The sequence below is a fragment of the Rousettus aegyptiacus genome, unplaced genomic scaffold (genome assembly GCF_014176215.1).
Source record: "Rousettus aegyptiacus isolate mRouAeg1 unplaced genomic scaffold, mRouAeg1.p scaffold_m13_p_5, whole genome shotgun sequence".
NCBI classification, from domain to species: domain Eukaryota; kingdom Metazoa; phylum Chordata; class Mammalia; order Chiroptera; family Pteropodidae; genus Rousettus; species Rousettus aegyptiacus.
In genome coordinates this window covers 121252858-121278792 of record NW_023416308.1, presented here as the reverse complement: position 1 = coordinate 121278792, position 25935 = coordinate 121252858, and the positions used below count along the sequence as shown (strand labels likewise).

The 25935-nt window shown below is 68.7% G+C and overlaps 4 protein-coding genes across 5 annotated transcripts in view; 2 read left to right on the top strand and 2 right to left on the bottom strand.

The window, feature by feature from the left end:
• AP2A2 (adaptor related protein complex 2 subunit alpha 2) overlaps positions 1-2553 on the top strand; it is a 52459-nt gene extending 49906 nt beyond the window's left edge. For both annotated transcript variants that reach the window (XM_016137852.2, XM_016137851.2), the window contains exons 19-22: positions 810-926; positions 1068-1137; positions 1258-1392; positions 2165-2553. In XM_016137852.2, the coding sequence (XP_015993338.2) occupies positions 810-926; positions 1068-1137; positions 1258-1392; positions 2165-2242 (400 nt within the window). In that variant the 3' untranslated portion in view covers positions 2243-2553. The remainder of the gene's footprint in view (positions 1-809; positions 927-1067; positions 1138-1257; positions 1393-2164) is intronic.
• A 7579-nt stretch (positions 2554-10132) lies between these two features.
• LOC118602903 lies at positions 10133-15333 on the top strand. The gene is made up of 2 exons (XM_036221308.1): positions 10133-10303; positions 10683-15333. The coding sequence occupies exon 2, from the start codon at positions 14293-14295 to the stop codon at positions 15223-15225; it is 933 nt and encodes a 310-aa protein (XP_036077201.1). The 5' UTR covers positions 10133-10303; positions 10683-14292; the 3' UTR covers positions 15226-15333.
• MUC6 (mucin 6, oligomeric mucus/gel-forming) lies at positions 15327-22159 on the bottom strand. Its single transcript, XM_036221629.1, has 21 exons — positions 22149-22159; positions 21967-22093; positions 21602-21692; positions 21413-21522; positions 21063-21270; positions 20780-20902; positions 20329-20449; positions 20055-20193; positions 19658-19762; positions 19236-19521; positions 18635-18975; positions 18404-18536; positions 18036-18285; positions 17898-17950; positions 17704-17813; positions 17094-17245; positions 16800-16941; positions 16577-16687; positions 16062-16247; positions 15600-15989; positions 15327-15392 (listed from the first exon to the last, which is right to left on the bottom strand). The coding sequence occupies exons 1-21, from the start codon at positions 22157-22159 to the stop codon at positions 15327-15329; spliced, it is 3255 nt and encodes a 1084-aa protein (XP_036077522.1).
• An 11-nt stretch (positions 22160-22170) lies between these two features.
• LOC118602982 (mucin-6-like) lies at positions 22171-25040 on the bottom strand. The gene is made up of 3 exons (XM_036221628.1): positions 24989-25040; positions 22842-22901; positions 22171-22562 (listed from the first exon to the last, which is right to left on the bottom strand). Exons 1-3 carry the CDS (start codon positions 25038-25040, stop codon positions 22171-22173), a joined length of 504 nt encoding a protein of 167 aa, XP_036077521.1.
• Between the last annotated feature and the right edge of the window lie 895 nt (positions 25041-25935).

The window sequence follows — 25935 nt, the reverse complement described above, 5'->3', positions numbered from 1 at the left end:
GCAGAGGGTGGCGGTGAGAGACAGGCGGTGTGCCCGGGGCCACGTGAGGCCAGCGCGGCCCAGCACCGAGGGTCCCGGCGGGCGGCGCCGTCTTCCCAAGGCCCAGTGCTTCCCAGCGGCGGAGTGGGGCGCCCACCCCGCGCCCCGCCCTTCGGCCTGCTGCCCAGAGCCAGCTGCAGAGTCGGGCGCCCAAACCCCGTCGGGGGCGCGGCCTCGCGTCGTCGTGCTCCACGGGCACCTCCCATTTGGTTATTGTTTGTTTTAATGATTGTTTTCTGTGTTGCACCTGCTTTATCGCTATTGTCGCCAGTGACGACAGACGTCATGCGGCCAGCCCATTCTCTGTGGGCCGTCTGGAACCGAAGGTCGTGTGCTTTGTGGAATTTAGGGAAATAGACATGGGAAATTTTGCTTTCCGTAGAGATTTTTTTCTTAGTCTCTTCACGGAAAAAGAAAGAAGCCCTGACGCACCTTAAACTAACTGGAGTAGAAGCTGGACTGAGGGGGAAGTGAGGAGGCGGTGGAGTGCCGAGGTCGGGGTGTCCTGTCCGAGGCCTGTCTTAGGGTTCGGTCAGCCCCACAGCGCTTGCCCGAGGAGCACGGCTGACGAGCACAGTGTGCCCGCGTGCTCACTGAGAGACGAGCCCGAGGCATCGCACCCCCTTCAGGCTGCTCCGCCCGCCCTTGTCAGGACAGCCCCTCTAGGAGGCGGGAGCCCCGCCACCTTGCACTGTGCCCTGGAGATGTGCACGCGGGGCTCCAGGGCCTCTGCTGTCCACATCTTTTCTGCAAGTCTTTGTTGCCTACAGGTATGGGGGAACCTTCCAGAATGTGTCTGTCAAGCTGCCCATCACGCTCAACAAGTTTTTCCAGCCCACAGAAATGGCCTCTCAGGATTTCTTTCAGCGCTGGAAGCAGCTGAGCAAGTGAGCAGCTGTCCCGTGTGGTGGGTGCAAGGTGGGGGGCAGCCGTCCGCAGGGGGGCCCGCAGGGGAGGGCGGGGCCTGGAGGCTGGAGCCTTTTGATTTCTGACTTGCTGAAGGTGCTGTTTGTCTGTCTTTGTCATAGCCCCCAGCAAGAAGTGCAGAACATTTTTAAGGCAAAGCATCCAATGGACACAGAAATCACCAAAGCCAAGGTGACTGCCTTGTTCATGGCGTTCCCAGGTCGGGACACCGTGCGGGGCTCTTGAAGGAGCCGCTGTGTTCCCACGCGCAGCCACGGCCTGTTTCCTAACTCTTCCGCTTCTTTTGCACAGATTATTGGGTTTGGTTCTGCACTCCTTGAAGAAGTTGATCCCAATCCTGCAAATTTTGTGGGAGCCGGTATCATCCACACCAAAACCAGCCAGATTGGGTGCTTACTGCGTTTGGAGCCGAATTTGCAAGCCCAGGTCAGGCCTTTGGAGGAAATAGCTAAATATGCGGAAGTGTGTTTTTACTGTGGTGTAACTCAAACAGTGGGATACGTGGATCCCAAGTGTAGTAGTTCTGTGAGTTTCAGCAGATGTGCACACGTGCGTAGCCCCCACCACCCCATTCACACACATGACGTTTCGTCACCCCGGGAAGTTCCCTGGTGCCCCCTTTCTGCCAGCTGCGGCCTCCCCCAGAGGCAGCTGCTATGGGGCCCGCCACGGGCTGCGTCAGCCGCCCGAGTTGCTGCGTGCGCAACGGTGGGTCCTAGTGTGGCTGTGGGGCCTTCCTGTCCCCAGCTGGTTTACCCAGTCCTCCTGTTGACGGACACCGGGGCCGTCACAGTTTCGGGCCACGTGGAGCAGAGCGGCTGCAGGTGTTGGGCGGGCGTGCGGACATCTGTTTCCACTTCACCTGCGCGACACCAGGCGCGGAGTTGAGGCTCGTAGGCGTGCGCGGGAGAGTGTGCAGCAGGCTGCCAGACCGCTTCCCAGAGCAGCCGGAGTTCACGTCCCCCCGGCCACGTCTGAAGGGCCCAGCGGCTCCCCAGGCACAGTGGCGCTCGTCACTGTCAGACGCGTGCAGGGCGCCCGAGTCTTCGTAAAGCAGCGGGTGCCTTCAGAGCCAGGCGGAGGTGGCCGCCCAGGGCGCCGTGGGGCAGGGCCTGGCTGCGGCCGTCGGCTCCGCGGGCGTCGTCCGGAGGCCCCACGAGCCCTGGCGCCCGCCGACCTGCTGCGCCCTCTGTTGCAGATGTACCGACTCACGCTGCGGACCAGCAAGGAGACCGTGTCCCAGAGGCTGTGCGAGCTGCTGTCGGAGCAGTTCTGACGGACGCGGCAGAGGGCGGGCCCGGGCGCCCGCCTCCCCACTGCCACCGCGTCTTCAGCGCGTGCTGCACACACGCGCCCCTCTGCGTGCTGAGGTGCACGGCAGCGCCCAGCCTGCCCTCCGCCCCGTCCCTTCCTGTGTGGATGGGGGCGCACGTAAGCAGTTTAAGAAGGAAAGGCTGAGCCTGGACTGCAGCCGGCCTGCTGAGTCAGGAGGGAGCGTGGATCCTGGGATCAGTTTTTATAGAAATCAAGACAGTTCTGTGGTTAAGTCTACAAATTAAAGGGAAATTAGACGTTTGAATGAAAGTGGACACGTTTCTGAACTCGTGTTGAAATGCCAGCACGCTGTTGCTGCTGGTTCCCCTCTGCCTCTCGGAGAGGAGCGGCGGCGTTCTCAGCGGGGGTCGCGGTCGCGCCTGGGCCATGGCTGGCGCCAGGCTCGGGAGGTTTGGGACGAGGAGCACGTGGGGCCCGACCCTGTGCGCAGGGCCCTGGCGCCGGCACGTGGCGCACGCTGGCTGCAGCGTCGGCCGCGGGTCGTAGACCAGACGTTTGTTTTCCGCGGCTCTCCACAAAGCTGGGGGCCTAGCCGGGGTCAGTCGCTTCTCCTTGCCAGCGCCGGGTTCTCGGGGCGGGTGCACTGCCGTCGGACTGTTCGCAGCGTGGGACACGGGTCGCCGACGGCTCTAGAGGTGTGTGCCTGGCGCACTCCCATCTGGGCTTCTGATAAGTGCACGGTCACCACGGTGGTCAAGGACTGTGTTTCATGGGTGATGGGAGCGTTGCATGTGACTAGCAGAGAAGGTTCTGGAAGGCGAGCTGGCCTCTTCCCAGTGGTGGCCGAAGGCGTTGGTGCACCGTTCCTGGGGTCACAGTGGCAGCTGGCGCTGTGGGCCTTGGCCAGTGCGGGTGGAGGGGGGAGGAGGGCCAGCCGCGGCTCCGCTGCAGCCTGTGTCCCCGCGCGACGCGCTCGCCTCCGGGCTGTCCGTCGTCGCTCACACGGGCCGCCAGGCCGCACGTCGGCACCCGAGGCAGCTGGCCCCAGAGCTGAGCCGAGCCAGGGCCCCGTCACGTCCCCCTGGTTTCCCGGCAGGCACTGGGCTCCCCAAAGATGCGCCGTGGGCCCACGCGGGGCCCATGCTGTGGCGCGGGGCCCGGGAGGCAGAGTCAGGCAGCAGCGTCAGTGCTGGTGCCGCAGCCACGCCGCGGACACCCCTGCCCACGGTCCCCGCCCCCGCTGTTCTGTGTGCGACCGGCGGGGCCTGCGGCCGACGCAGGCGGTCAGCACGTTGGGGCTGCTGCGGCCATGCCGCCAGGGCCACGCTCTGCGCTTTCGTTCACGCCGCTGCGCAGAGCGTGGTGTTCGGGGCGCTGCCGTGAGGGCCGCGCGCCCGGTGGCAGTCCCCCGTGTCAGCGCACACCTCCCCGGGGTGTGGCAGGGTGACCCGCGAGCCTCGCCTGAGCGCCCTTCCAGGCGCGGCTCCGTCTAACGCTCCTTTCCAGAAGGAGCAGGTGCCGGCACCGTGCAGGTCGCGTCGGAGGGAAGGGGCCGTGACGGGGACGTGCGGGTCCCTCGGAGGGAAGGGGCCGTGACGGGGACGAGCGGGTCCCTCGGAGGGAAAGCACCGTGCACACGGCCCAGCCTCGCCCTGTGGGTGGTGCTGGTCCTTGACCCCAGGGGCAGGGGCTCGGTGCCTGCCCTGGATGGGGCTGTCCTCCAGAGCACCGTCGCCAGGCCACGGGCAGAAGCGTGGGGCATTGCAGGGGCGTGCTTCTGCTCCACGTGGTGGTTGGGGGGTGTGGACCAGCCTGAGGGCGCTTCAGCCCCGGCTCGGCTCTCGCCACTCCACAGTGTGTGTCAGGGTCTCCTGCCTTTTGGACGGCTTGGGTTTAAGGGACGAGTGGGGCCCGGCGCTTCTTTCCGGGGCATGAGCCTGCCTGCAGAGCTCACGTGGGGGTAACCCCAGCCGGGTGGGCTCAGGGTTTCACAGGGCGGAGAGCTCCTCAGGGGAGTTCTGAGCGAGGGATGGGCCCTGGAGGTCGGCCTGAGAAGGACCAGCGGGCCCGCAGCAGGGGGCCGGGTCTCCACAGGCCGCGGCCCTTCCTGGCCCAGCCTCGCAGGGCAGGGGCTCGTGAGCGCCCGGGGGGCGTGGGAGCAGCAGGCAACGACACGCGGCTTCCTGCCTGGGCTCGTGCTGGTTTATTTGTCCTCGGTTCACAGGGTGCTGGTCGCTCGTGGCGGCTGTGGCACCCCACCCCAGGGCAGCCTGTGGGCGGGCCGGTGACCGTGCTGGACCCCTCCCCGACTGCATGGCGCCCCTGCTGACCCGAGCCCCCTGCCCACCCACCCTGGCTTGGGTGCCCCACCCAGGGACCCCCTCTGGAGCGGCCTTCCTCGCAGCCCCTGCCCCCGCGTCTAGTCCTCGGGCTACCCCAGAGGCCTGTTCCGGTGAGGCTGGGCAGGTGCCTTCGAGAGCCGGCAGGCCGTGTGGACCACCCACCGATGACGTGGCCGGCAGTCTGTGGTTGGCGGGGCCGGGCAGAGGGGCTGGTGGCGCGGGAGCAGGGCCCTGTCCGCACCGCGGGCCCGCGCCTAGTCCTCGCAGCGCTGGGCGCTGCACACGCAGCTGCTGAACACCTGGAGCGTGAGCACCAGCTGCCGGCCCTGCGCCCCGGGGCCCGGGCAGGCCAGCACCACCTGCCTCTCGTGTGAGCCGAGCGGTCGGCAGCAGCCGCAGTGGGTGTCCACGTGCTTGGTGTCCACGTTGAAGCTGCAAAGAGTCCACGTCAAGGGCACAGGTCAGGGCCGCTGCCTTGGGACGGTCCCCACCCAGCCGGGCCACCCCACAGACAGGCAGACCCGAGCCCCAGGCGGCCCTCAGGGTGTGGCTGCTTGTCCCCGACCTCCTGGCTCTCAGTGTGTTCAGCTGCGGGTCTGGCGGGCGTGGTGGGGCGGAGGGGCAGGAGTTGATGGTGGGCGGGCGACGCGCCCTGGGGGCGGCCTTGTGGGCAGGGCCGGCTCAGTGCGCAGGCCCAGCCCTGGACGGCAGCTGCGCAGGCCGCGGCTCACCTGGCCCAGGAGGCGCAGACGCCCTCGCAGCGCGTCACCGTCACGTTGGCCGTGCAGCCCTGGTAGGCGAGCTCCTCCTCGAGCTCTCTCACGCTGCAGAGCCCTGGGAGCCGGTGGGGGGCGGTCAGGGCCGGCCAGGGCAGGGCGAACCCCCCAGGAGGCCCTGCACCGAGCCCTCGAGGGGCAGGGCCGGCGTGCCCTGTGTCGGGCACCCGTCCGTGTGAAGCGGAGTGACAGCCGCGCCTCCACTTCCGCGAGGCTGGGTCCCGGGCCGGGGCCCCGTTCGCACTGTCCCTGGGCCCCGGCCTGGTCTGAGCCCCACTGGTCTCACACCTCCCAGCTCTGCGGGAACAGAGCCCGCTCGTCCCGCCAGGGAGTGAGGGCGTCGTCAGGGGACGAGGCGGGGTCCCCAGCCGACACCCCCGCCCTCCCGCCGCTGATACCAACCGGTGGGCGGAGGTGACTCTGGTCCGCTGGACCCTGAACCTGCAGGAGGGACAAGGGGAGGCCGTCATTGTCCCCGGAGGGGACCTCCGTGTCAGGGTCTGGATCCCCCGTGTGGAACCGGGGGTGAGTGGTGGCCGCACGAGTCCCCGTGGACAGACGGTGGTGGCGGGCCGCCTCGGACGCCCTGGCAGTGGGCAGGGCAGTGTTGCCATGGGAATCGCCGCCCTGGAGCTTGAGCTGAAAAGCTCAAAGAGGTTCCTGAGCGGAGAGTGACGGTGCACCCTGCCCGCGTCCGAGGCCTCCCCGCGGGACGTGTGGGTGGGAGGCCCGGCAGGGACGGGCTGCGCGGGTCCCCGTCGGTTCCCATCGTCCCCAGCTGGTCCCCCCCGACATGCCACTCTGGCGCCCTCACCCTGCTTCCTGGGGTCCCCTCCCCGTGGACAGCCTCACCCAGTCCTTGTCCCACAGGGGAAAACGTGTTGCTGCAAACAGTCTAGTCTGGGGGGGCCGGGCCACATGAGAGGGGCTGGGGGCACGCGGAAGCCGTGGAGGGAGCACCCCAAAGGCAGGGGTGCCGAGGGGCGAGCCGGGCCCCGGCAGGCCGGAGCGGGAGGGCAGAGGCCTGGGCAGGACGACAGAGGGTCATGGGAGGGCCCAGCCGCCACCGGGGGTGAGGCTCGGCCTGCCAGCCTTTGACTCCTTTCTGCAACAGGAGAGGGTGGGGGCGGCTGAGCCTGGCTCCCCAAGCCTAACTCCCAGGAGCTCAGGAGTGGGCGGCTGTGCAAGGCCCCTCGGGAGGGGCTCCCCTCAAAGGAGACATGAGGGGAAGGGGTGGGCCCCAGGTGGGAGAGGTGGGAAAGGCAGGCCCTCGAGTGTGCTGGGGGTGGGGCCTGGACATACGGCTTGGCGAGCTGGTCAAGGAAGCTTGAGAACAGGCCCTTGGGACCCCAGGAATGTGTGGCCGAGGACAGGCCGGAGAGCAGCGAGCGGGGGGACGTGACCCAGGCACCCCGAGTGCACAACTGGGGACACGGGCTCAGACTGCACGGCGCCCAGAGCACGTGGCTGGTGAGAGGAGCCGGGGCTGCGGGCCGGCCGTGCGCCTTGGTGCGCGCACAGCGCCCAAGCTGCCCCGCTGTCCCCGGAAACGGAGGCCGCGGGGAGGGAGGGGACCTACCACCGTGACGACAGCAGGCGCGATGGCGGCCGGCCGTGGGAGCGGGCGGGGGGCGGGGGTGCGGAGTGGCAGGCCTGGGAGGGGGCTGCGTGCCAGGAGTCACGTGTACTGAGGTGGGCTCTGGACCCGACACTTACCCGGGGAGCTGGTCGGAGATGTGACGAGAGAGGAGGCGGAGGGGCCCCCTGGGGAGTGGGGCCACAGTGTCGCTGGGGAGGGGGCGCTGCCATGTGTGGTGACGGAGCCGGTCAGCAGAGCAGTGGTCCTGGGGTGCCCGGTGCTGAGGTTGGTGGCTGGAGAACTCGGGAAGGTCGTCACCCCCAGAGTGGATGACATGAGGCTGGGCAGGGGAGCTCGGGTGGTGACAGAGGGTGACCGCGAGCTGGCGGGCTGGGGAGAGAGCGGGGAAGGGCTGGGTGCGGGGCAGTGGCGCGGGAGGCGGGGACAGCGTGGGGAGGGGCAGAGGTGGGCAGGGCGAGGGGACGGAGGGGGAGGCCATGGCCTTGGCGGGGCGGGCCCTCTGTCAGCGGACGCAGCTGGGGGGGAGGAGAGGGAGGACGAAGAGGCTGTGGGACGGAGGCCGGGGGGGCCGAGGAGGGGGAGGCGTGGGGGGCTGACCTCGAGATTGGGGGGCGCTGCGATGGAAGCTGCCGAAGACAGGAGCAAGGGAAGAAACGGGACTGAGGAAGGACAGGGCTGGGAGGGCGCGTGAGCGGACCGAGGAGGGCACCAGCCTGCCGTTGGCATGGAGGAAGAGCGGGAACTGCCGGGCACCAGGTGCAGCGACGTGGAACAGACCCAGGGAGGAAGGGGCCCGAGGAGGGGCGGGGCTCGGGTCACAGGGAGGTAGAGCCGGGGGCAGGGGGAGCACCGGCGGACGACGAAGGCAGAACTTACTGCGGAGCTGACAGAGCGGGGGGCCTCGCTGCTCGCGGTGGCTGTCTGTGTCGGTGGCGGAGAGGTGGGGGAGGGCGCTGTGCCCGTGACAGTGGCAAGCGTCCGTGTAGGATGGCTGCCTGTAGGCCCCGCACTGTCGGAGGACGTGTGTGCCTCGTGCGCGGTTGGTGGTGTCGCACGGTGAGAAGTGGGAGTGACAGCGGAGGTGGCAGTGTTGGGACCGTGAGTGGAGCGGGTGGTCTCGGGCCCTGACGTTGTGGGCACGATGCTGGTGCTGAAGGATGTCCCCGTGGGCGGGCCCGTCGTGCAGACAGTGACGGAGACGGCTCCAGTGGGAGCGGAGGCGGTGGTGAAGGGCGTGTGAGGTGACACGGTGGTGGCCGGGGCCGTGTGTGTCACAGGGGTCCCCGTTTCTGTACTGGTGGGTGCGTGGGAGATGGTCGTGCGTGTGGGCGCTGTGCTTGTGTCAGTGACAAGTGTCAGGGGACGATGGCTGCCTGTTGGTCCTGCACTCTCGGAGGACGTGTGGGCCTCGTGCGCGGTTGGTGTTGTCGCACGGTGAGAAGTGGGAGTGACAGCGGAGGTGGCAGTGTTGGGACCGTGAGTGGAGCGGGTGGTCTCGGGCCCTGACGTTGTGGGCACGATGCTGGTGCTGAAGGATGTCCCCGTGGGCGGGCCCGTCGTGCGGACAGTGACGGAGACGGCTCCAGTGGGAGCGGAGGCGGTGGTGAAGGGCGTGTGTGGTGAGCTGGGGGTGGCCGTGGCCGTGTGTGTCACAGGGGTCCCCGTTTCAGTACTGGTGGGTGCGTGGGAGATGGTCGTGCCTGTGGGCGCTGTGCCTGTGACAAGGACTTGCGTCAGTGATGAATGTGTTCCTGTTGGCCTGGCTGTACTAGAGGTGTGGGCCTCATGTGCGGTTGGTGTTGTCGCACGGTGTGAAGTGGGAGTGACAGCGGAGGTGGCAGTGTTGGGACCGTGAGTGGAGTGGGTGGTCTCGGGCCCTGACGTTGTGGGCACGATGCTGGTGCTGAAGGATGTCCCCGTGGGCGGGCCCGTCGTACGGACAGTGACGGAGACGGCTCCAGTGGGAGCGGAGGCGGTGGTGAAGGGCGTGTGAGGTGACACGGTGGTGGCCGGGGCCGTGTGTGTCACAGGGGTCCCCGTTTCAGTACTGGTGGGTGCGTGGGAGATGGTCGTGCGTGTGGGCGCTGTGCTTGTGTCAGTGACAAGTGTCAGGGGACGATGGCTGCCTGTTGGTCCTGCACTCTCGGAGGACGTGTGTGCCTCGTGCGCGGTTGGTGTTGTCGCACGGTGAGAAGTGGGAGTGACAGCGGAGGTGGCAGTGTTGGGACCGTGAGTGGAGCGGGTGGTCTCGGGCCCTGACGTTGTGGGCACGATGCTGGTGCTGAAGGATGTCCCCGTGGGCGGGCCCGTCGTGCGGACAGTGACGGAGACGGCTCCAGTGGGAGCGGAGGCGGTGGTGAAGGGCGTGTGTGGTGAGCTGGGGGTGGCCGGGGCCGTGTGTGTCACAGGGGTCCCCGTTTCTGTACTGGTGGGTGCGTGGGAGATGGTCGTGCCTGTGGGCGCTGTGCTTGTGACAAGGACTTGCGTCAGTGATGAATGTGTTCCTGTTGGCCTGGCTGTACTAGAGGTGTGGGCCTCATGTGCGGTTGGTGTTGTCGCACGGTGAGAAGTGAGAGTGACAGCTGAGGTGGCAGTGTTGGGACCGTGAGTGGAGCGGGTGGTCTCGGGCCCTGACGTTGTGGGCACGATGCTGGTGCTGAAGGATGTCCCCGTGGGCGGGCCCGTCGTGCGGACAGTGACGGAGACGGCTCCAGTGGGAGCGGAGGCGGTGGTGAAGGGCGTGTGAGGTGACACGGTGGTGGCCGGGGCCGTGTGTGTCACAGGGGTCCCCGTTTCTGTACTGGTGGGTGCGTGGGAGATGGTCGTGCGTGTGGGCGCTGTGCTTGTGTCAGTGACAAGTGTCAGGGGACGATGGCTGCCTGTTGGTCCTGCACTCTCGGAGGACGTGTGTGCCTCGTGCGCGGTTGGTGTTGTCGCACGGTGAGAAGTGGGAGTGACAGCGGAGGTGGCAGTGTTGGGACCGTGAGTGGAGCGGGTGGTCTCGGGCCCTGACGTTGTGGGCACGATGCTGGTGCTGAAGGATGTCCCCGTGGGCGGGCCCGTCGTGCGGACAGTGACGGAGACGGCTCCAGTGGGAGCGGAGGCGGTGGTGAAGGGCGTGTGAGGTGACACGGTGGTGGCCGGGGCCGTGTGTGTCACAGTGGTGCCCCGTTTCTGTACTGGTGGGTGCGTGGGAGATGGTCGTGCGTGTGGGCGCTGTGCTTGTGTCAGTGACAAGTGTCAGGGGACGATGGCTGCCTGTTGGTCCTGCACTCTCGGAGGACGTGTGTGCCTCGTGCGCGGTTGGTGTTGTCGCACGGTGAGAAGTGGGAGTGACAGCGGAGGTGGCAGTGTTTGGGACCGTGAGTGGAGCGGGTGGTCTCGGGCCCTGACGTTGTGGGCACGATGCTGGTGCTGAAGGATGTCCCCGTGGGCGGGCCCGTCGTGCGGACAGTGACGGAGACGGCTCCCGTGGGAGCGGAGGCGGTGGTGAAGGGCGTGTGAGGTGACAAGGTGGTGGCCGGGGCCGTGTGTGTCACAGGGGTCCCCGTTTCTGTACTGGTGGGTGCGTGGGAGATGGTCGTGCGTGTGGGCGCTGTGCTTGTGTCAGTGACAAGTGTCAGAGGACGATGGCTGCCTGTTGGCCCTGCACTGTCGGAGGACGTGTGGGCCTCGTGCGTCGTTGGGATGATCACATGGTGAGAAGTGAGAGTGACAGCGGAGGTGGCAGTGTTGGGACCGTGAGTGGAGCGGGTGGTCTCGGGCCCTGACGTTGTGGGCACGATGCTGGTGCTGAAGGATGTCCCCGTGGGCGGGCCCGTCGTGCGGACAGTGACGGAGACGGCTCCAGTGGGAGCGGAGGCGGTGGTGAAGGGCGTGTGAGGTGACACGGTGGTGGCCGGGGCCGTGTGTGTCACAGGGGTCCCCGTTTCTGTACTGGTGGGTGCGTGGGAGATGGTCGTGCGTGTGGGCGCTGTGCTTGTGTCAGTGACAAGTGTCAGGGGACGATGGCTGCCTGTTGGTCCTGCACTCTCGGAGGACGTGTGTGCCTCGTGCGCGGTTGGTGTTGTCGCACGGTGAGAAGTGGGAGTGACAGCGGAGGTGGCAGTGTTGGGACCGTGAGTGGAGCGGGTGGTCTCGGGCCCTGACGTTGTGGGCACGATGCTGGTGCTGAAGGATGTCCCCGTGGGCGGGCCCGTCGTGCGGACAGTGATGGAGACGGCTCCAGTGGGAGCGGAGGCGGTGGTGAAGGGCGTGTGTGGTGAGCTGGGGGTGGCCGGGGCCGTGTGTGTCACAGGGGTCCCCGTTTCAGTACTGGTGGGTGCGTGGGAGATGGTCGTGCGTGTGGGCGCTGTGCTTGTGTCAGTGACAAGTGTCAGAGGACGATGGCTGCCTGTTGGTCCTGCACTCTCGGAGGACGTGTGGGCCTCGTGCGTCGTTGGGATGATCACATGGTGAGAAGTGGGAGTGACAGCGGAGGTGGCAGTGTTGGGACCGTGAGTGGAGCGGGTGGTCTCGGGCCCTGACGTTGTGGGCACGATGCTGGTGCTGAAGGATGTCCCCGTGGGCGGGCCCGTCGTGCGGACAGTGACGGAGACGGCTCCAGTGGGAGCGGAGGCGGTGGTGAAGGGCGTGTGAGGTGACACGGTGGTGGCCGGGGCCGTGTGTGTCACAGTGGTGCCCGTTTCTGTACTGGTGGGTGCGTGGGAGATGGTCGTGCGTGTGGGCGCTGTGCTTGTGTCAGTGACAAGTGTCAGGGGACGATGGCTGCCTGTTGGTCCTGCACTCTCGGAGGACGTGTGTGCCTCGTGCGCGGTTGGTGTTGTCGCACGGTGAGAAGTGGGAGTGACAGCGGAGGTGGCAGTGTTGGGACCGTGAGTGGAGCGGGTGGTCTCGGGCCCTGACGTTGTGGGCACGATGCTGGTGCTGAAGGATGTCCCCGTGGGCGGGCCCGTCGTGCGGACAGTGACGGAGACGGCTCCCGTGGGAGCGGAGGCGGTGGTGAAGGGCGTGTGAGGTGACAAGGTGGTGGCCGGGGCCGTGTGTGTCACAGGGGTCCCCGTTTCTGTACTGGTGGGTGCGTGGGAGATGGTCGTGCGTGTGGGCGCTGTGCTTGTGTCAGTGACAAGTGTCAGGGGACGATGGCTGCCTGTTGGTCCTGCACTCTCGGAGGACGTGTGTGCCTCGTGCGCGGTTGGTGTTGTCGTACGGTGAGAAGTGGGAGTGACAGCGGAGGTGGCAGTGTTGGGACCGTGAGTGGAGCGGGTGGTCTCGGGCCCTGACGTTGTGGGCACGATGCTGGTGCTGAAGGATGTCCCCGTGGGCGGGCCCGTCGTGCGGACAGCGACGGAGACGGCTCCAGTGGGAGCGGAGGCGGTGGTGAAGGGCGTGTGTGTCCTCCTTTCGGTGGCTGTGGCCTGGTCGGGCTGTGGACTCCTGGTCCGATTATTCTGGTCGGTGGTAGTGAGGGAGAATCCTGTGGCCTCCGTGTGTCCTGTCTCCCGTCCGGTGGTGGTCTGCGTGGTCCCCTCGTTGGTGGCGGACGCTGTAGGAAGCCATTGTGTGAGCATTCCCTCTCCCTTAGCTCGGCGGGTCTGGACCTTTCCTTCCTCCACAGCATCTTATTCTCGTGTGTGGCCCTGACTCGCGCGTGCCCCGTACCCCAGTGGCTGAGTCACCACTCTCTCTCCTCCTGCGCACCTGCTGTGGTTTAGGGCGAGAGTGACCGCCCTCTCTGCTCCCGCCCTCCCCGGTCTCAGGGTGACTACGTGAGCACTGGGCCACCCGCTCGTGTCCTGTCCGTCGGTTCCATCAGGGGTTGAGACCCCATGGCCATCTCGCCAGCTGGACACTGTACTTTACAGCTAGTGTATCTGGGGCTCTCCAGTCTCCTGGGTTCTGGCTCCCCTGTGGTGGATGGGTGCTCGGGCACCGTCACCTTGGGGAGGCGCTGAGAGAGCACGGTCAGGGACGAGCCGCGGCGGGGGCTCGGGCGGCTGCCCTGTGTTCGCCTGGCTGTGGCGCGCTTGCAGGCCGCGGCCCCTCTGGGGGAATGTGTGCGCGGGGTGCTTACTTTTGGCGGAGCCCGTGGGGTTTGCTGACGCTGCGGGAGGTGACCGTGCCTCTGTGGAGTGCGCCGTGGCCCACCCTGTCGGTGGTTTTGCCATGCTGACGGAGGAGGCCGTGGGCTGCGCTGTGACCTGGGTCACTGTGGGTCCTGTGGCTGTTGAGCTGAGCGCGGTTGTGCGGACCAGCTCTGTCGCCGCCCGCGTGGTGACCACAGTGGTGTTTGGCGGTGATCCTGGGGGGAACAGGTCCCGTCCGCACTTGCCGCAGCTCGAGGTCTCGCCCCCACCCTCCCCAGGCACGGCCAGCTGCGAGTGCGGGGGGCCCCTTGAGAGGGCCGTGTGTCTCCCTCCAGCGGACACTCCTGTCCTCTGTTAGCCAGCCTTGACTGAGGGGGGGCCTCGGTGGCATTTGCACACCACTATGGCCACCCCTAGGAGACCACGCACCCCCTTCACTGCCGTCCGCACACCCACAGCTTCTGTCTCCGTCACCGCCTGCACGGCAGGCCCGGCCCGCCCCTGAGGACACGCATGCCTTGGGACACTGCTGTCCCTTCACCTGCCCATGCTAGCAGGACCCATTACTCGTCCCCTCAGGGCCCCCGGGCAGCCGGGATAGGGCGCTGCTGTGTGAGCTGGGTGTGGGCTGTGTGGAGGGCTGGCTTGTGCCGCTGGGGCCTCCACCTGGCAGGTCTCACGTGCTTTCTAGTGACAGTATCAGGCAGCAAGGATGGTCACATCCTGTGACCAGCCTCCCCTTTATGAAAACCTTTCAGAGAAGCCCCGCTCTGCTCCCACGCACAGGGGGTTCTGTGCCCGAGAATCTGCTCTTGGAGAGTGAGGGCGCAGCTGCCCCGCGCCCACAGCTGCGCCCCTGCTGCTCGCAGCCAGCGTGGGCCTCAGCTCCTGAGCAGACTGTCCCTGCCCTGGAGGAGGGGGCGAGGCCGTGGGCGTGACCACAGCGGACAGCTGCCTGTGGGGGCCACAGGTGTGGGTGCCAAGCCCGGGGAGGGTGCGGCGGGGCTGAGGGGCCCCGTGGTCCTGGGGGTGGCCATGCTGTCCTGGCCTCTGGAGGGCAAGGCCGAGTGAGGCGGACGGGCCATGACCGCAGAGCGCAGCCTCGGAAGGAGCCCTCCCCTCACTCGCTGGGCCCCTAGGCCGTGCAGCACCCCCCACTCTGGGAGGTACGGGGGCCGGCCCGTGCCCTCCGAGGGTGACACGGGCTCCCATCAGCACCCCGTGACAGTGGCCGTCTGGAGGGTGCGATGGGGCCGGCTGTCGGTCAGCCTGGAGCTCAGCTTCACGTGCAGCGCCTCTGCCCGTCCGGTCAGCGCACACTGCGGCCCCCGCAGGGCAGGGCCGCCCTGGAGAGCACCGCTTCCCCTCGGCACCCAGCAAGCACCCAATCACCTGTGGTGGGCGGTGGCGGCAGCAGCGACTCTGCAAAAGGGAGGGTGTCAGGCCTCCCCGCCGCCCGCCCCTGCCCCGCCCAGGATGCTGTCTGGCGCCCACCAATGGCAGCTCTCCGGGCCGCCTGCCGGGGTGTCCCCAGGAGGTTTCGCCATGCACCCACACACCCAGCAGGCTGGCAGGGCTGGTCTGGCCTGTCACAGGGGACTGGGGCTGTGGGTCACCGTCTGGGGGGGGCCTCATCTTTCCCCCTGTATCTCTGCTGTCTGAACACTGGGGGTTGCTCTCAGCACCACAGGGGCCCAGCCCTGGGGAGTCGGGCGTGGGGGCCAGAGACTGAGCTTACCGCACGGTACGCACGTCCCCTTGTCGTGGTCGAAGTACTCATCCTGGGAGCAGTTGTAGCAGCCTGGGCAGGAGGGCACATGAGGGGCGGCAGACTTCAGTGCCTGGAGCTGGACGCCCCTCTTCCCCGGGCCACGGTCCCTTCCCTGTGCACAGCCACTCCCGGCCTCTCCCCGGACCTCCAGACGGCGGCACCCCCTCCTGGCCCCCGCCCCCAGCTGCCCTGCACTGTGGCCCACCAGTCCTCACGTCCCCCGTCGCAATCTCTGGCTCCAGGCCGGCCCATGCTCCACCTCGTGCCCTTGACCCTAAGCCCCTCCGCACCCACCGGGCCCGGGGAGCCGGCCGTCCTCTGGGCTGACCGCGCCCGCCCCGTGGCCGTACCTTCGATGTTGGTGCCGGGGAAGCTGTGCAGCTTCTGGGGACAGAGGCACGGCTGGTAGTGCCACGTGCAGTTGGCCTCCGTGTACTGGAACTGGCCGTCGCCCACCCGCGCGTGGGTGTTGTAGAAGTCGCAGTAGACGGCTGGCAGGACGAGTGCCCGTCAGGCGGCCCCGAGCCCGCCGCGGAAGCCCCTCGGCGGTGCTGGCCAGGGCGCCCGAGCCTGGGCCTGGAAGGCCAGGGTCCCTCTGCGCGGCCTCCCGGTGGGGCACGGCCCGCGACCCTCCCCGGCGGTGCGGGGTGCGGGGGCCGGGGCGGCCGCGGGTGGGCAGGGGCAGGTACTCACGGCAGAAGTCGGGGGTCCTCCAGTCCACGCACACGCCCCGGCCCAGGCAGGCCTGGGCGTAGGCGGCCACGGCGTCGCACAAGCACTCACAGTCGCCGCCGCTGTCACACCCACACGCGTCGCGCACGCAGGCCTCGTAGTAGGGCAGGTGGTACACCTGCGGGAGCCGGCCCTCAGTGCCCGCCCGGCGCCGCGCGGCCAGGCCCGGGGCCCGGGGCCCGGGGCCGAGGGGCAGCCCACCTGGCTGTGGCAGGCGGCGAAGGTCTGGCTGGTGATGACGCTGCACTTGCGCTCGGCCCAGGCGCGGCGCAAGGCGTTGAGGCTGCAGGGGTCCAGCGCGAGGCTGGTGTCCGCGCACAGCGGGCTCTCCTTCCACGAGTTCGCGAAGTCCAGCTCGCTGGATGCCACGTAGGCGCTGCGCGTCTCGAAGTCGTCCTTCGTGTTTCCGTTGTCGTTGCCGCACAGGCCGCACAGGCCGCCCTGCGGGGGGCGGGGTCAGGCGGGCGCGCGCCACCCCCCTCCCGGCGGCCGGCGGGTGGGGCGGCGCGGTACCTGGGCGGCACGGGCGATCTTGATGAAGACGGACATGTGCTTGTTCCAGACGAGGGTCAGGTTGTAGCTGCTGCCGATGGCGACGTCCAGCAGCAGGTGCAGGGAGCCGGCCTGCACCCGGAAGTGCGCGTCGGGGTCCGCCCCGCTCACCGTGTAGTTCCTGTCCGCCAGCGTGATGGACAGGCCCTGTGGGGCAGGGCTGTCACCGGGCCGCCTGCCCCCAGGCCTCAATGCCGCCGGCTCTGCTTCCCCACCTGCACTCTCCGAGTCCGTGACGGACACGTGTGGCCAGCACCTGCTGCAGGCCAGCTCTGTGCTGGGCACCGGCCCTGCGGAGCCTGCCGCCGGCAGGAGGCTCCAGGACACGGGGCGCCGCGCCGATGGCTGAGCCAGGCGTCTGGGGGAACCGCCCCCCAGGCTGTGCGGCTCCGGGAGGTGCTGCTGCCTGTCGCGCGGACGAGGAGCCAGGATCTGGGGCTGGGTGGAGGAGCAGGGACACCCTCCGGCCCACTCACCCCCAGAGAGATCCTGATGGCCCGGGAGCAGGTGACCCCCGACTTCCCACACACGACATTCTCTGTCACTATCTTGAACGTGGGCTGCGAGTTGTTGGCGCCACAGCCATCCTGTGGGGAGGGGGTGCTGAGGTGGAGCCCACCAGGCCCCCGCCCGCCTGGGCCTCACCGTGGCCCCCTGCCCCCAGGCCTCACCGTGGCCTGTCCCCCCACCAAGCCTCACCGTGGCCAGGATATACTCGCAGTTGCCATCAAACACAAACCGCTGCCCGTCGAAGGTGACCACGTGGCCCTCCCCGTAGAGGGTGCAGGTGGACGAGCAGTGGGCGCTCTGCTGGCACGTCCACTTCCCCCTCGAGCAGGTGCTGGGGGAGGAGTGGGCTGTTCTGGGAGACCCGAGCCGCACGTGCCCTCGCAGGACACACGGATGGGCTTGGTGGGGGACCCCCTGCCGTCCCTGAAGACCCTAGGGACAGCTCCGGGCTACTGGGGTCTCCAGGGTGGGGCCGCAGCTTACCATGTCTTACAGTCGGTGTTGAGCTGGGCACCCCGGGGGTAGGATACCCCCGCAAACTCGCACGGGCAGTCCTCGGGGGGCACACACTGTCCGCTGGCGTTCTCGTAGAGCCCCTCGGCACAGACACAGCCGGGCTCACACTTGGTGGGCACCTGCAGGGAGGGGGTTGGCAGCCCCCGGGGAGGTGGGCCCCCAGCACCGTCCCCCAGCCCGCTCCCTGCATCCACCCCTTCCCCGAGCCTTTTAGCAAAGCCCTCCCCTACCGTAGGGAAGGTTTTGGGCCTCTGTGCATCACAGCTAGGCCATTGGGTCCCCTCTTTTCTCTCCCCAAGCTGGGGGGGGGCGCCCAGCCCACAGTCCTCGGGAAACCCCACAGATGGCACACGGCCCTCCAGCTGCCTGGCTTCCCAGCCCTGCCATCTGTGCTTCTCATGGGGAGACAGGGACTGGCGTCAGAGTTGGGCCCCGCCTTCCCCAGGGGCTTTGTGAGCGCCCTCTCATGGCCCGGTGGAAGGCTCTGGGGCCGGCCACTGCAAGCTTGTCACCACAGGTTGTCTGGTGGGGACTGTCTTCTGGGGGGCTCCCTGTCCCTGGCTTGCCCCAGCCTTACGCATGGTGCGCCGGTGGCTAGCATCTGGCACGTGGGGGCACAGGCTGCCCCAAACTCGTCCCCTGAGGCCTGGCTGCAGGACCGGAGTATCTTGGGGGCCGAGCAGGCTGCTGCAGGGAGGAGGAGCCCAGGGTGAGACGGGCTCAGGGCCATGGTGAGGGAGGGCCAGGCCCGCCGCTTGGCTAGCTACGTACCCACGAGCATCTGTGGCCGCGCCGGGCAGCTCAGCCGCCCGTTGGTGCAGTGGCTGCAAGGGATGTGGAATGAATGGGTCGGCTTGGGCCGGGGCCGCAGGCCGGGGTGGGGTCACCCGCCCAGGGCCCCTCACGCACCAGACAATACCGTCAACCACAGTAGATTGGTTGGCCGGGATGAACTTGTGGTTGGCCAGGAGGCAGGGGCACCGGGCCTTGCGCACACACTTGGCTTCGTGGTTTAGGTAGGTGCCCTCGGGACAGTTGCAGCCATCCACGGGGACGGCGCTGGGGTGGCACTCAGCGGTGCGGTCCGACAGTGAGAGGCACGTGCGGCCGCAGGCGCGGCTGTCATAGCTGAATGTCTGGTTGCCCGTGCAGGGGACGGCTGTCGGGGAGGCGGAAGTTAGGCCCTTGGGGAGATGGCCGGGCATGGCTTCAGGCCCCGATCCCCGTCGTGCCCCCGAGACCCCCTCCTGCCCCCGGCCTGCGCGGCCTGCACGCACTGCAGTTGTCCACGCTGTCTCTCCAGCCGTGGAGCAGGACGCCGCGCGAGGCGCAGGCGTGTGCGTAGTCCCCCAGGGCGGCGCAGATGTGCGGGAAGGTCTCTTCGTAGTTGCAGGCCTGGTACACACACCTCTGCGGGCAGACAGCACGTGGGTGCCCGCCCTCCCGCACCCCGGGGTCCCGCGGGCGCCCCATGCCCGCAGCCCTCCCTGCCTGCAGGCCCTGCCCACCTTGTAGAAGGGCTTGGGGTTCACCAGGGCGTGGCACTTCTCGAACACGGTGCCCGTCTTCACCAGCACCGAGCAGTGGGTCTCCGCGCACGCCTCTGCGGGGACAGGTCCTGGTGGGTGTCCTGCGCGCGCGGCCGGGTCTCCGCGGCCCCCGCAGCCCTCCGCGGCCCGGCACTCACTGTTGAGCTGGCTCATGGAGCAGGGGTCGGTCTCGCGCTCCAGCGCGGCCGGGCAGTTCCCTGCCCGCCAGGAGTCCACGAAGAGCGTGGCGGTGCCCTCGGCGATGCCCATGCTGGTCGTGAAGTCGTCCGTCGTGTCCCCGTTGAAGTTGCCACAGAGCCCTGAGCAGGCCGGGCCATGAGGGTGGGCCGGCCTGCGTCCTCGTCCTGCCCTGCACCCCCGTCACTGTGCCCGGGGCAAGAGGCCGTCCCTGGCCACGCCGCCGGGAGGGCTGACCACTGAGCGGCTGGCCTGACGCCATGCGCGCTGGACCCGCAAGGTCAGTGCGCGGCTGTGTTGTGCCCCTTCGCCTCTGGTGTGGGCCGAGCCATGTGGGGACAGGGTAGCCGGCTGACCCTGGGCAGGTGCAGGAGGGACTCACCTTTTGTTTGGCCCCTGAAATGGGGCCCTAGAGTGATGTACGCCTGGAACACGGGCCATAGCCGGATGACCAGCTCCAGCCCGAAAGTGGTGGCCATCTGGAGGTGGGTGGACGTCTGCCTGAAGACCGTGATGTTGCCTAGGGGACAGGGGCTCAGTGGGCCGCCTGCTGTGGGACCGTGGCCCACGGAGCTGCCAGGCAGGGCCGCGGACATACCAGCCTTGTAGGGCAGCCGCTTGGTGTCCCCGTTGGTGGTCACCTCATCCTGAGAAATCACGATCTTGTCCTGGAAGGACGGCGGCCTGAGTCATGGGGGCCAAGAGCAGGGGATGGCGTCCCCACCTGCAGGCCAGGCAGGGTCAGCAGGAGCATCCGCTCAGGGATCTGGGAGGGGGCAGTGGCCACAGGCGGAGCGGCCTTACCTGGCTGGACACGTAGATGACTGCCACCAGGGAGGTCTCTGAGTCCGAGTACCCAGACCTGTCGTACACAGCCAGGAGGGAGCCCCCGTCGGGGAGCTGGGGGCTCTGAGAGGGGGGTAGTCAGCACAGAGGGCCAAGGGCTTATGGCGACCCCTCCTGGTGGGACCCCTGGTGGTGGCCCCGTGGCCACCCCTCCTCTCATGACCCCTGGTGGCCCCGTGGCGACCCCTCCTTGTGGTGACCCCGTGGCAGCCCCTCCTGGTGGGACCCCTGGTGGTGACCCCATGGCCACCCCTCCTCTCATGACCCCTGGTGACCCCGTGGCGACCCCTCCTGGTGGGACCCCTGGGGGTGGCCCCGTGGCGACCCCGCCCTTCCCGGGGACGCGGCAGCCCACCTGCAGGAGGGTGTAGGTGCACGCTCCGTGGAAACGGTAGGGCCTGGCGTCGAATGTGGTGACAAAGGAGCCCCCTTCCAGGGCGCAGTGCCGGGGGCAAGGCCGCTCCTCACAGTCCCAGCGTCCCATGGTGCACCGGCTGTGGGTGGGGAGGGGGACCCAGACGGCACCCCAGGGTGCTTTGGACTGGCAGCGCTGGCTGCCCCCAGGACTGAAGCTGCCCCCTGAGCCGCTGTCCCCCGCATCCCCATCCTATCCTCGTGCCCTCACTCACCAGGTGCGGCAGGTGTCTGCCGTGATCTCCCCAGGGGCGTAGGTCACCCCGCCAAGCGTGCAGGGGCACCGTGCCATAGGCACGCAGGTGAGGTTTTTGGAGATGTCGTCGAGGACCATACCTGCAGGAAGGGCCTCCTGGGGCTGCGGCCGGGAGACGCCCTCCCACCCCCCGCCCCCCCGCCCCGCGGGGCAGCGCCTGCCGGCCCGGCCCCCAGGGGGCGCTGTCCTCCCCGTCTGCACCGCCACACCCCTCATGCCAGCGTGCCCAGGCCCGGGGCTGCCGCCGCTCCAGCGTGAGCCACCTCCTCTCAGCGGCCTCCCGGACACCCAGCGGGCACCACCCCCCTTCGCTGTGGGGGCCACCGGCGGAGCAATGTGCCGGGTGGGGTGGGGGCTGGCACCCTGCCTCTGGGCTCGTCTGGAGGGGTCCCGGCGGGCAGTGCCCTCACCTTCCGGGCAGAAGCAGCCAAAGGCACAGAAGCCGGAGCAGCCGTGCTGCGGGTGGGAGCAGGTCTTGACGCAGGCCTCGCCGCACTCCTGGTACACCTGGTTGGCCGGGCACTGCCCCAGGGCTGCGGGCACACGGCGGCGCAGGTGAGGAGGTCGGGCAGCCCAGGCCCCTGCCGCCCGCCCAGCGCCGCCTCCGCCTGGCTGTCCTCGGGCTCCTGGCCGAGGCAGGGCTGGGCGCTGGCCCGCCCCACGGCCCTCCCCCGCCCTTGCACCCGCACTCACAGCAGAGCCCGGGGCTTCGCCAGCGCCTCACGGGCTGGCCGGCCAGGCTGCAGTGGCGTGAGTACTCGGACAGGGTGGCACAGGCACAGCTCTGGCCGCCCGGCTGGGCACACGCAGCCAGGTCCGCCTGGCAGCTCCGCAGGAACGGCTCCTTGGGCACGGCGCACTCGGCGGACACCAGAGTCAGCAGCTGGGCGCAGGTCCGAGCCTGGGCAGAGGGCCACTTGTGGTCACAGGGGTCAAGGCCACAGCCCACACCCAGGGTTTTGACTTGGAAGGCTGGGGGTTCCGGCCTCAGGGACCCCGTCAGACCTTGTGGGCTTGCGGGCTGGCCCCGCCCTGTCACGTACATGCTGGGCCTGCGGGACCTGCGGCCTGGGGGTGGCCTCGTAGGCACAGATCTCGTTGGGGTCGTCCAGCGTGTGCAAGGCGGCGTACTCGTGGGGTTCCAGGAGTTGGCCTGGGGGTGTTGGATGGGGCAGGGTCAACGCCCCAGCCCCAGGATGGCCACGTGGGGCCTGGGCCCCACCCCCACCTACCGTCCTCGCCCAGGAAGTCGTTGGTCGCCTGGCCGTCGAAGTTCCCGCAGAGCCCGCACACCTGGCTCCTGTGCCTCTGCTCCAGCAGGACCTGCGGGCGGGGGCGGGGGGGGGCGCTCACACCCGCTCCAGAGCCCGGAGCGCCCCCGCCATGCAGGCCGTCTCCACCCTCCCTGCTCCTCCCGGGGGCTTCCTTTTCTCCTGGGTCATCCTCATTTTCAAGTGGGGAGGCGGCCGCCAGTGAAACCCAGGCCTGTCCGGCACCCGGCTGGCACCAGCGACGAGTTACAGGAGCTGGAGGGCGGGCGAGACCGCACCCCACGCCCGGCCCTGCCCTGTCACCCGCACGCGCCCGCCATCCTCACCATGAGGTGTGCGCCCGGGCCCCACACGACCACCAGCTGCAGCTCCAGCTGCTTGGCCACCAGCCGCACGCTCTGGCCGAAGGGCGCGATCTGGAGCCCGTTGCTGCTGTAGGGCAGGCTGACGACCCTGCGGGGTGACAGTGGTCAGCAGCGCCCCTCAGCCCCCGGCCACTCCTTTCTGCCCTGGACGCATGGCCGCGTGGCCTACCCCACGTCTTTGATGGAGATGGCCCCCTGCACGGTGACCACGGAGGCCCCCAGCTCCACGACGATCCGGGAGATGTTGCCGCTGGGCCCTCGCCGCAGCTGGACGCTGAAGGTGGGTGCGACGTCCTTGCAGGTGGCTACAAACACGTAGTTGCAGGTGCCCTCGAAGTCATACACGTGGCCATCGAAGGTGGAGAAGTGGCCAGCGCCCCACGTGGAGCACCAGCCCCTGTCTGGAGCTGCGGAGGGAGCGGGTAGGGCCTCGGTAATATATCCCCTGGCTGGCGGGGCAGGTCTGGGGCAGCCCGACCCTAGGAGCTGGGTCCCTGGGGAGCCCGTGCTTAGAGACTGGTGCCCCACGAGTTCCAGGCCCTTCTTGGGGGGGGGGGCTGGGAAAGAGGATCCCCCCAAGCCCAGGGCTGCAGTCTGCCTGTCACCCGAGCCGTACAGGAACACAAGCCTCTGCCACCTGGGAGTCTAGTGTCACTAGCCCTGGGGTCTGTCAGACACGAAGCTGCGCCCCCCCCCCCCGGGATCCCCCACCCCTGCAGCACGGGCTCATCTCCCAGGGGAGGGGCTGGCCGAGGCTCTTATGCAGCCAGATCAGAAGCCTGCACCTTCATGGAAACCCCAGGCCACTGACTCCTGGGCAGGGCTGTGGCCCTCACCTGTCTGTGGGGAGTCCCTCAGCCTCTGGAGGTCTGGGTGTGCAAAGGAGGTGTCCAGACCTGTGTGGAGAGGGCCCGTGGTCAGTGCACGGTTCACGCCTGACTCCTCCCGCGTGTGCACTCACTCGCTCGCTGGGTCCCCACGTCTGCACAGAGCTGCTGTGTACCTGCCACCTGCTGGGTGACGGGCACACGGAGGACAAAGGTGCTGCCCCCGAGCGCCCCCAAGGAAGGCGAGGTGCACACTCACGCACACGGGCCGTGAGCAGGGCCTGGGGGCCTCGTGCGGCAGTTCAGGTCATGCCGAGAAGGTGGGGAGGTCGCCAGGGAGACACGTGTGGCCGCATGCCGGGCCTCAGGGCAGCGTGGGTCCCTGACACCAGACACCAGCTCTCGGGCCCCTCCAGCCCTGGGGCGTCTGCTGGCCACCCCAAGGCTCCCGTCACCGGCTCACCCCTAGGCGCACCAGATCCCTCGGCTCAACGGAACAAACAGGAGCCTCAGGTCAACGGGCTGTTGGCCCTGCAGGCTCCCCGTGGACCTCACTGGGTGGTGGTCGTGGGGGGCGGGAGGGAGCCCTGAGCACGGAGAGGGACTCGCTGGTCCGTGGGCAGGCGGGGAGTGGGGGGGGGGGGGCGGGGAGCTGGGGAGGGGCTCAGACCTGCCGGGTGAGGGCTGACGCCCCACAGTGGGTTTCTTTGCTGGGCCCTAAAGGTGCCTGGTTTCCTGTCACCTGTCAGCCTCTCAGACAGGCCCTGGGCTGTGGGCATCACTGCCAGAGCCGTTCCCGGGTGATGTGGGGCAGGAATCACTGACCCCGGCTGGGCCCCACGGAGCCCGCGGGGCAGGCTGCTGTGCCCCTCCAGAGCCCTAGACCGGCCACGTGATGGCGGGGCGCTCGCTGTTCCTCCCGCCTGTCCTGGCTCAGCCCTGGCCCGGCTCGGGGCTCCTTCCCGGCCCCGCAGCCCAGGCCCCCTGAGCCCCTGGGGCAGACCTGGTGCCTCTGGTCTGGAGGGAAGGTCCACCCCTCCCCCCGGCCAGCGCAGAGCTGGTCCTCACAGCTGCGGTGCCGATGCCGAGGCTGAGACACGCCCTCGTCCCCCGCGGCCCCCACAGCTGCAGCCCTGGCCATGCCTGCAGGCCGCACCTCACCTGCCGGCTCCTGGGCACCTCCCCACACCTCCCCGCCCAGGTCTGGGTCCAGGTCTGCGCGTCCCCAGGACCAGGCAGGGTCCCGAGTCCTCAGTCACCTCAGGGAAGGAGGAGCCTGGAGGGTGGGCAGGGGCCTCATGGGTGACAAGGCCTGACATGGGTGCCACGCCCGGTTCCCCTGCGAGGCCAGTGGGGATCAGGAGCACCAGGGATGGGGCGGCGGGCTAAGAGAGGGGGGTGAGTCTCCCTGGCTCAGCGAGTGGCTCTCAGGCGGTGGGGGTGCTGCAGATGCCTGGGGGCAAAGTCGGTGAGAAGGGGCTGCCCCTGGGCCACTGAGGCACCCCCAGCCCCTCAGCAACCATTCCCACGGTCAGGGCGGGCGTAACGGCCTGAAGGCTGGGGGTAGGGCAGGGGCGGGAGGAGGAAGGGGATCCCCGCCGCCGGGGCCCGGCGGGGCGGGCCGCCCTGTCCTTCCACTTCCTTGATCCTCCTGGGAGCCGCGTGGGGGGCTGTGTCTCCCCCATTTTCACAGGTGGGGAAGCTGAGGCCAGAGCCCACCTTGTGGTCACTGTCACAGTCAGGACCCTGGAGCCAGGTCTGCACCGGGCTCTCTGCACCTGGCGCCCACAGGCCCTACACGCCCTCTGGCCGCCCCTGGGGACTGCTGGGCCCAGTGGGCCGGTGGGGGCGCCTGGCTCAGGGTTGAGCCCAGTGCTGTCACCCCAACACGGCCCTGACACGCCTGCTGTTGGGGAGCCTGCATGTCCCATGGACCCCTGCCCACTGCGTCCCCGGCCTTGGCCCCTGTAGCCTCTGTCCCTCTGGCTGGGCCAGCCGGACCTTGGCAAGTGCAGCCTGGCCAGAGCGGGGAGTGGCCTGCCATCCGCCAGCCTCCTCGCGGCCGGCCACCTCTGGCTGAGTGGAGAGATGTGCCCACGTGAAGGGGCCTCGGGGCGTCCTGCCACCCCTGAGCGTGGCCCGCAGGCCCCACTCACCACTGAGCAGAGTCCCCCCGCAAAACAGCAGCAGCAGCCAAGGCCCCGGCATGGTACGTGAGGAGAGGTGGCCGCCGGACCCGGTCTTCCCGCCACTGGACGCCAGGCGGGCTCCCCGCACCTGTGCGAACGCGCGGCCAGCCCTGGGCGCCTTATACTGGGGCCGCAGGCCCTGCCCCGCCAAGCCCGCCCACCCCCACGCCCTGGCCCCGCCCTGCGCCCCCTGCCCCCCCCCCCCCGGCTGGGCACAGGGGTGGCCAAACAGGATCTTGGGTGCTGCTTTATCAGGACTTCTTGGAAAAACTTGGGCGGGCCGTGGCCCCCCCCCGTCACTCGCCACTTGCCCCCCAGCGGGGGGCTGGCACACACCCTCCCTCCCTGCAAACACCTCCACGCCGATCTTGCCAGGGGCCGTGCCGGGGACGGTTCTGGGCGAGTGGTTCCAGGGCTCAGCCTGGGCACCATCAGCCACACCCCAGGAGCCGAGACGGGGCTTGTTCAAGGCATGGGGGGCACTGCCTGGGCCCCACACCTCCCCTGGGGAGAAAGACCACCAGCGGAAGGGCCTCTCCAGAAGCGAAGACAGTTTAGACCGCCCTTAAGGTGGGGCCCCAGCTTCGAGGCCGTCAGAGGGGCAGCTGGCCCTGGGGGGTGCCCTTCTCAGCCAGTCCCCGGGCCTTCGGGTCCTGGGTGGGGGCAGGGGTGGGAAGGGCATGCTACTCCCTGGGAACCCCAGTTACTGCTCTGTCCCCATGGCTCTAAACTGCTCGAATCAGGCACAGGATGGGGTGGGCCTCTTGGGGTGCAGACCCCGTGGGCACAGGATGGAGTGGATGACTTAGGATACGGACCCTGTGGGCACAAGAGAGGTGAATGATTTGGGGTACAGAACCCACGGGCCCAGGACAGATGGACGACTTGGGGTGCAGACTCTGTGGACACAGGAT

Coding starts and splice junctions, on each gene's coding strand:
- MUC6 (XM_036221629.1), bottom strand. Junction 21,523..21,601: donor CGACTTCCTGGGCGAGGACG/GTAGGTGGGGGT, acceptor CAACACCCCCAG/GCCAACTCCTGGAACCCCAC. Junction 16,942..17,093: donor AACACCGACTGTAAGACATG/GTAAGCTGCGGC, acceptor CTCCTCCCCCAG/CACCTGCTCGAGGGGGAAGT.
- LOC118602903 (XM_036221308.1), top strand. CDS start 14,293: ATGGGGCCGGCTGTCGGTCAGCCTGGAGCTCAGCTTCACGTGCAGCGC.
- LOC118602982 (XM_036221628.1), bottom strand. CDS start 25,040: ATGCCGGGGCCTTGGCTGCTGCTGCTGTTTTGCGGGGGGACTCTGCTC. Junction 22,902..24,988: donor CGGGGGGACTCTGCTCAGTG/GTGAGTGGGGCC, acceptor CTCTCCACACAG/GTCTGGACACCTCCTTTGCA. Junction 22,563..22,841: donor GAGGGACTCCCCACAGACAG/GTGAGGGCCACA, acceptor CCTCTTTCCCAG/CCCCCCCCCCCAAGAAGGGC.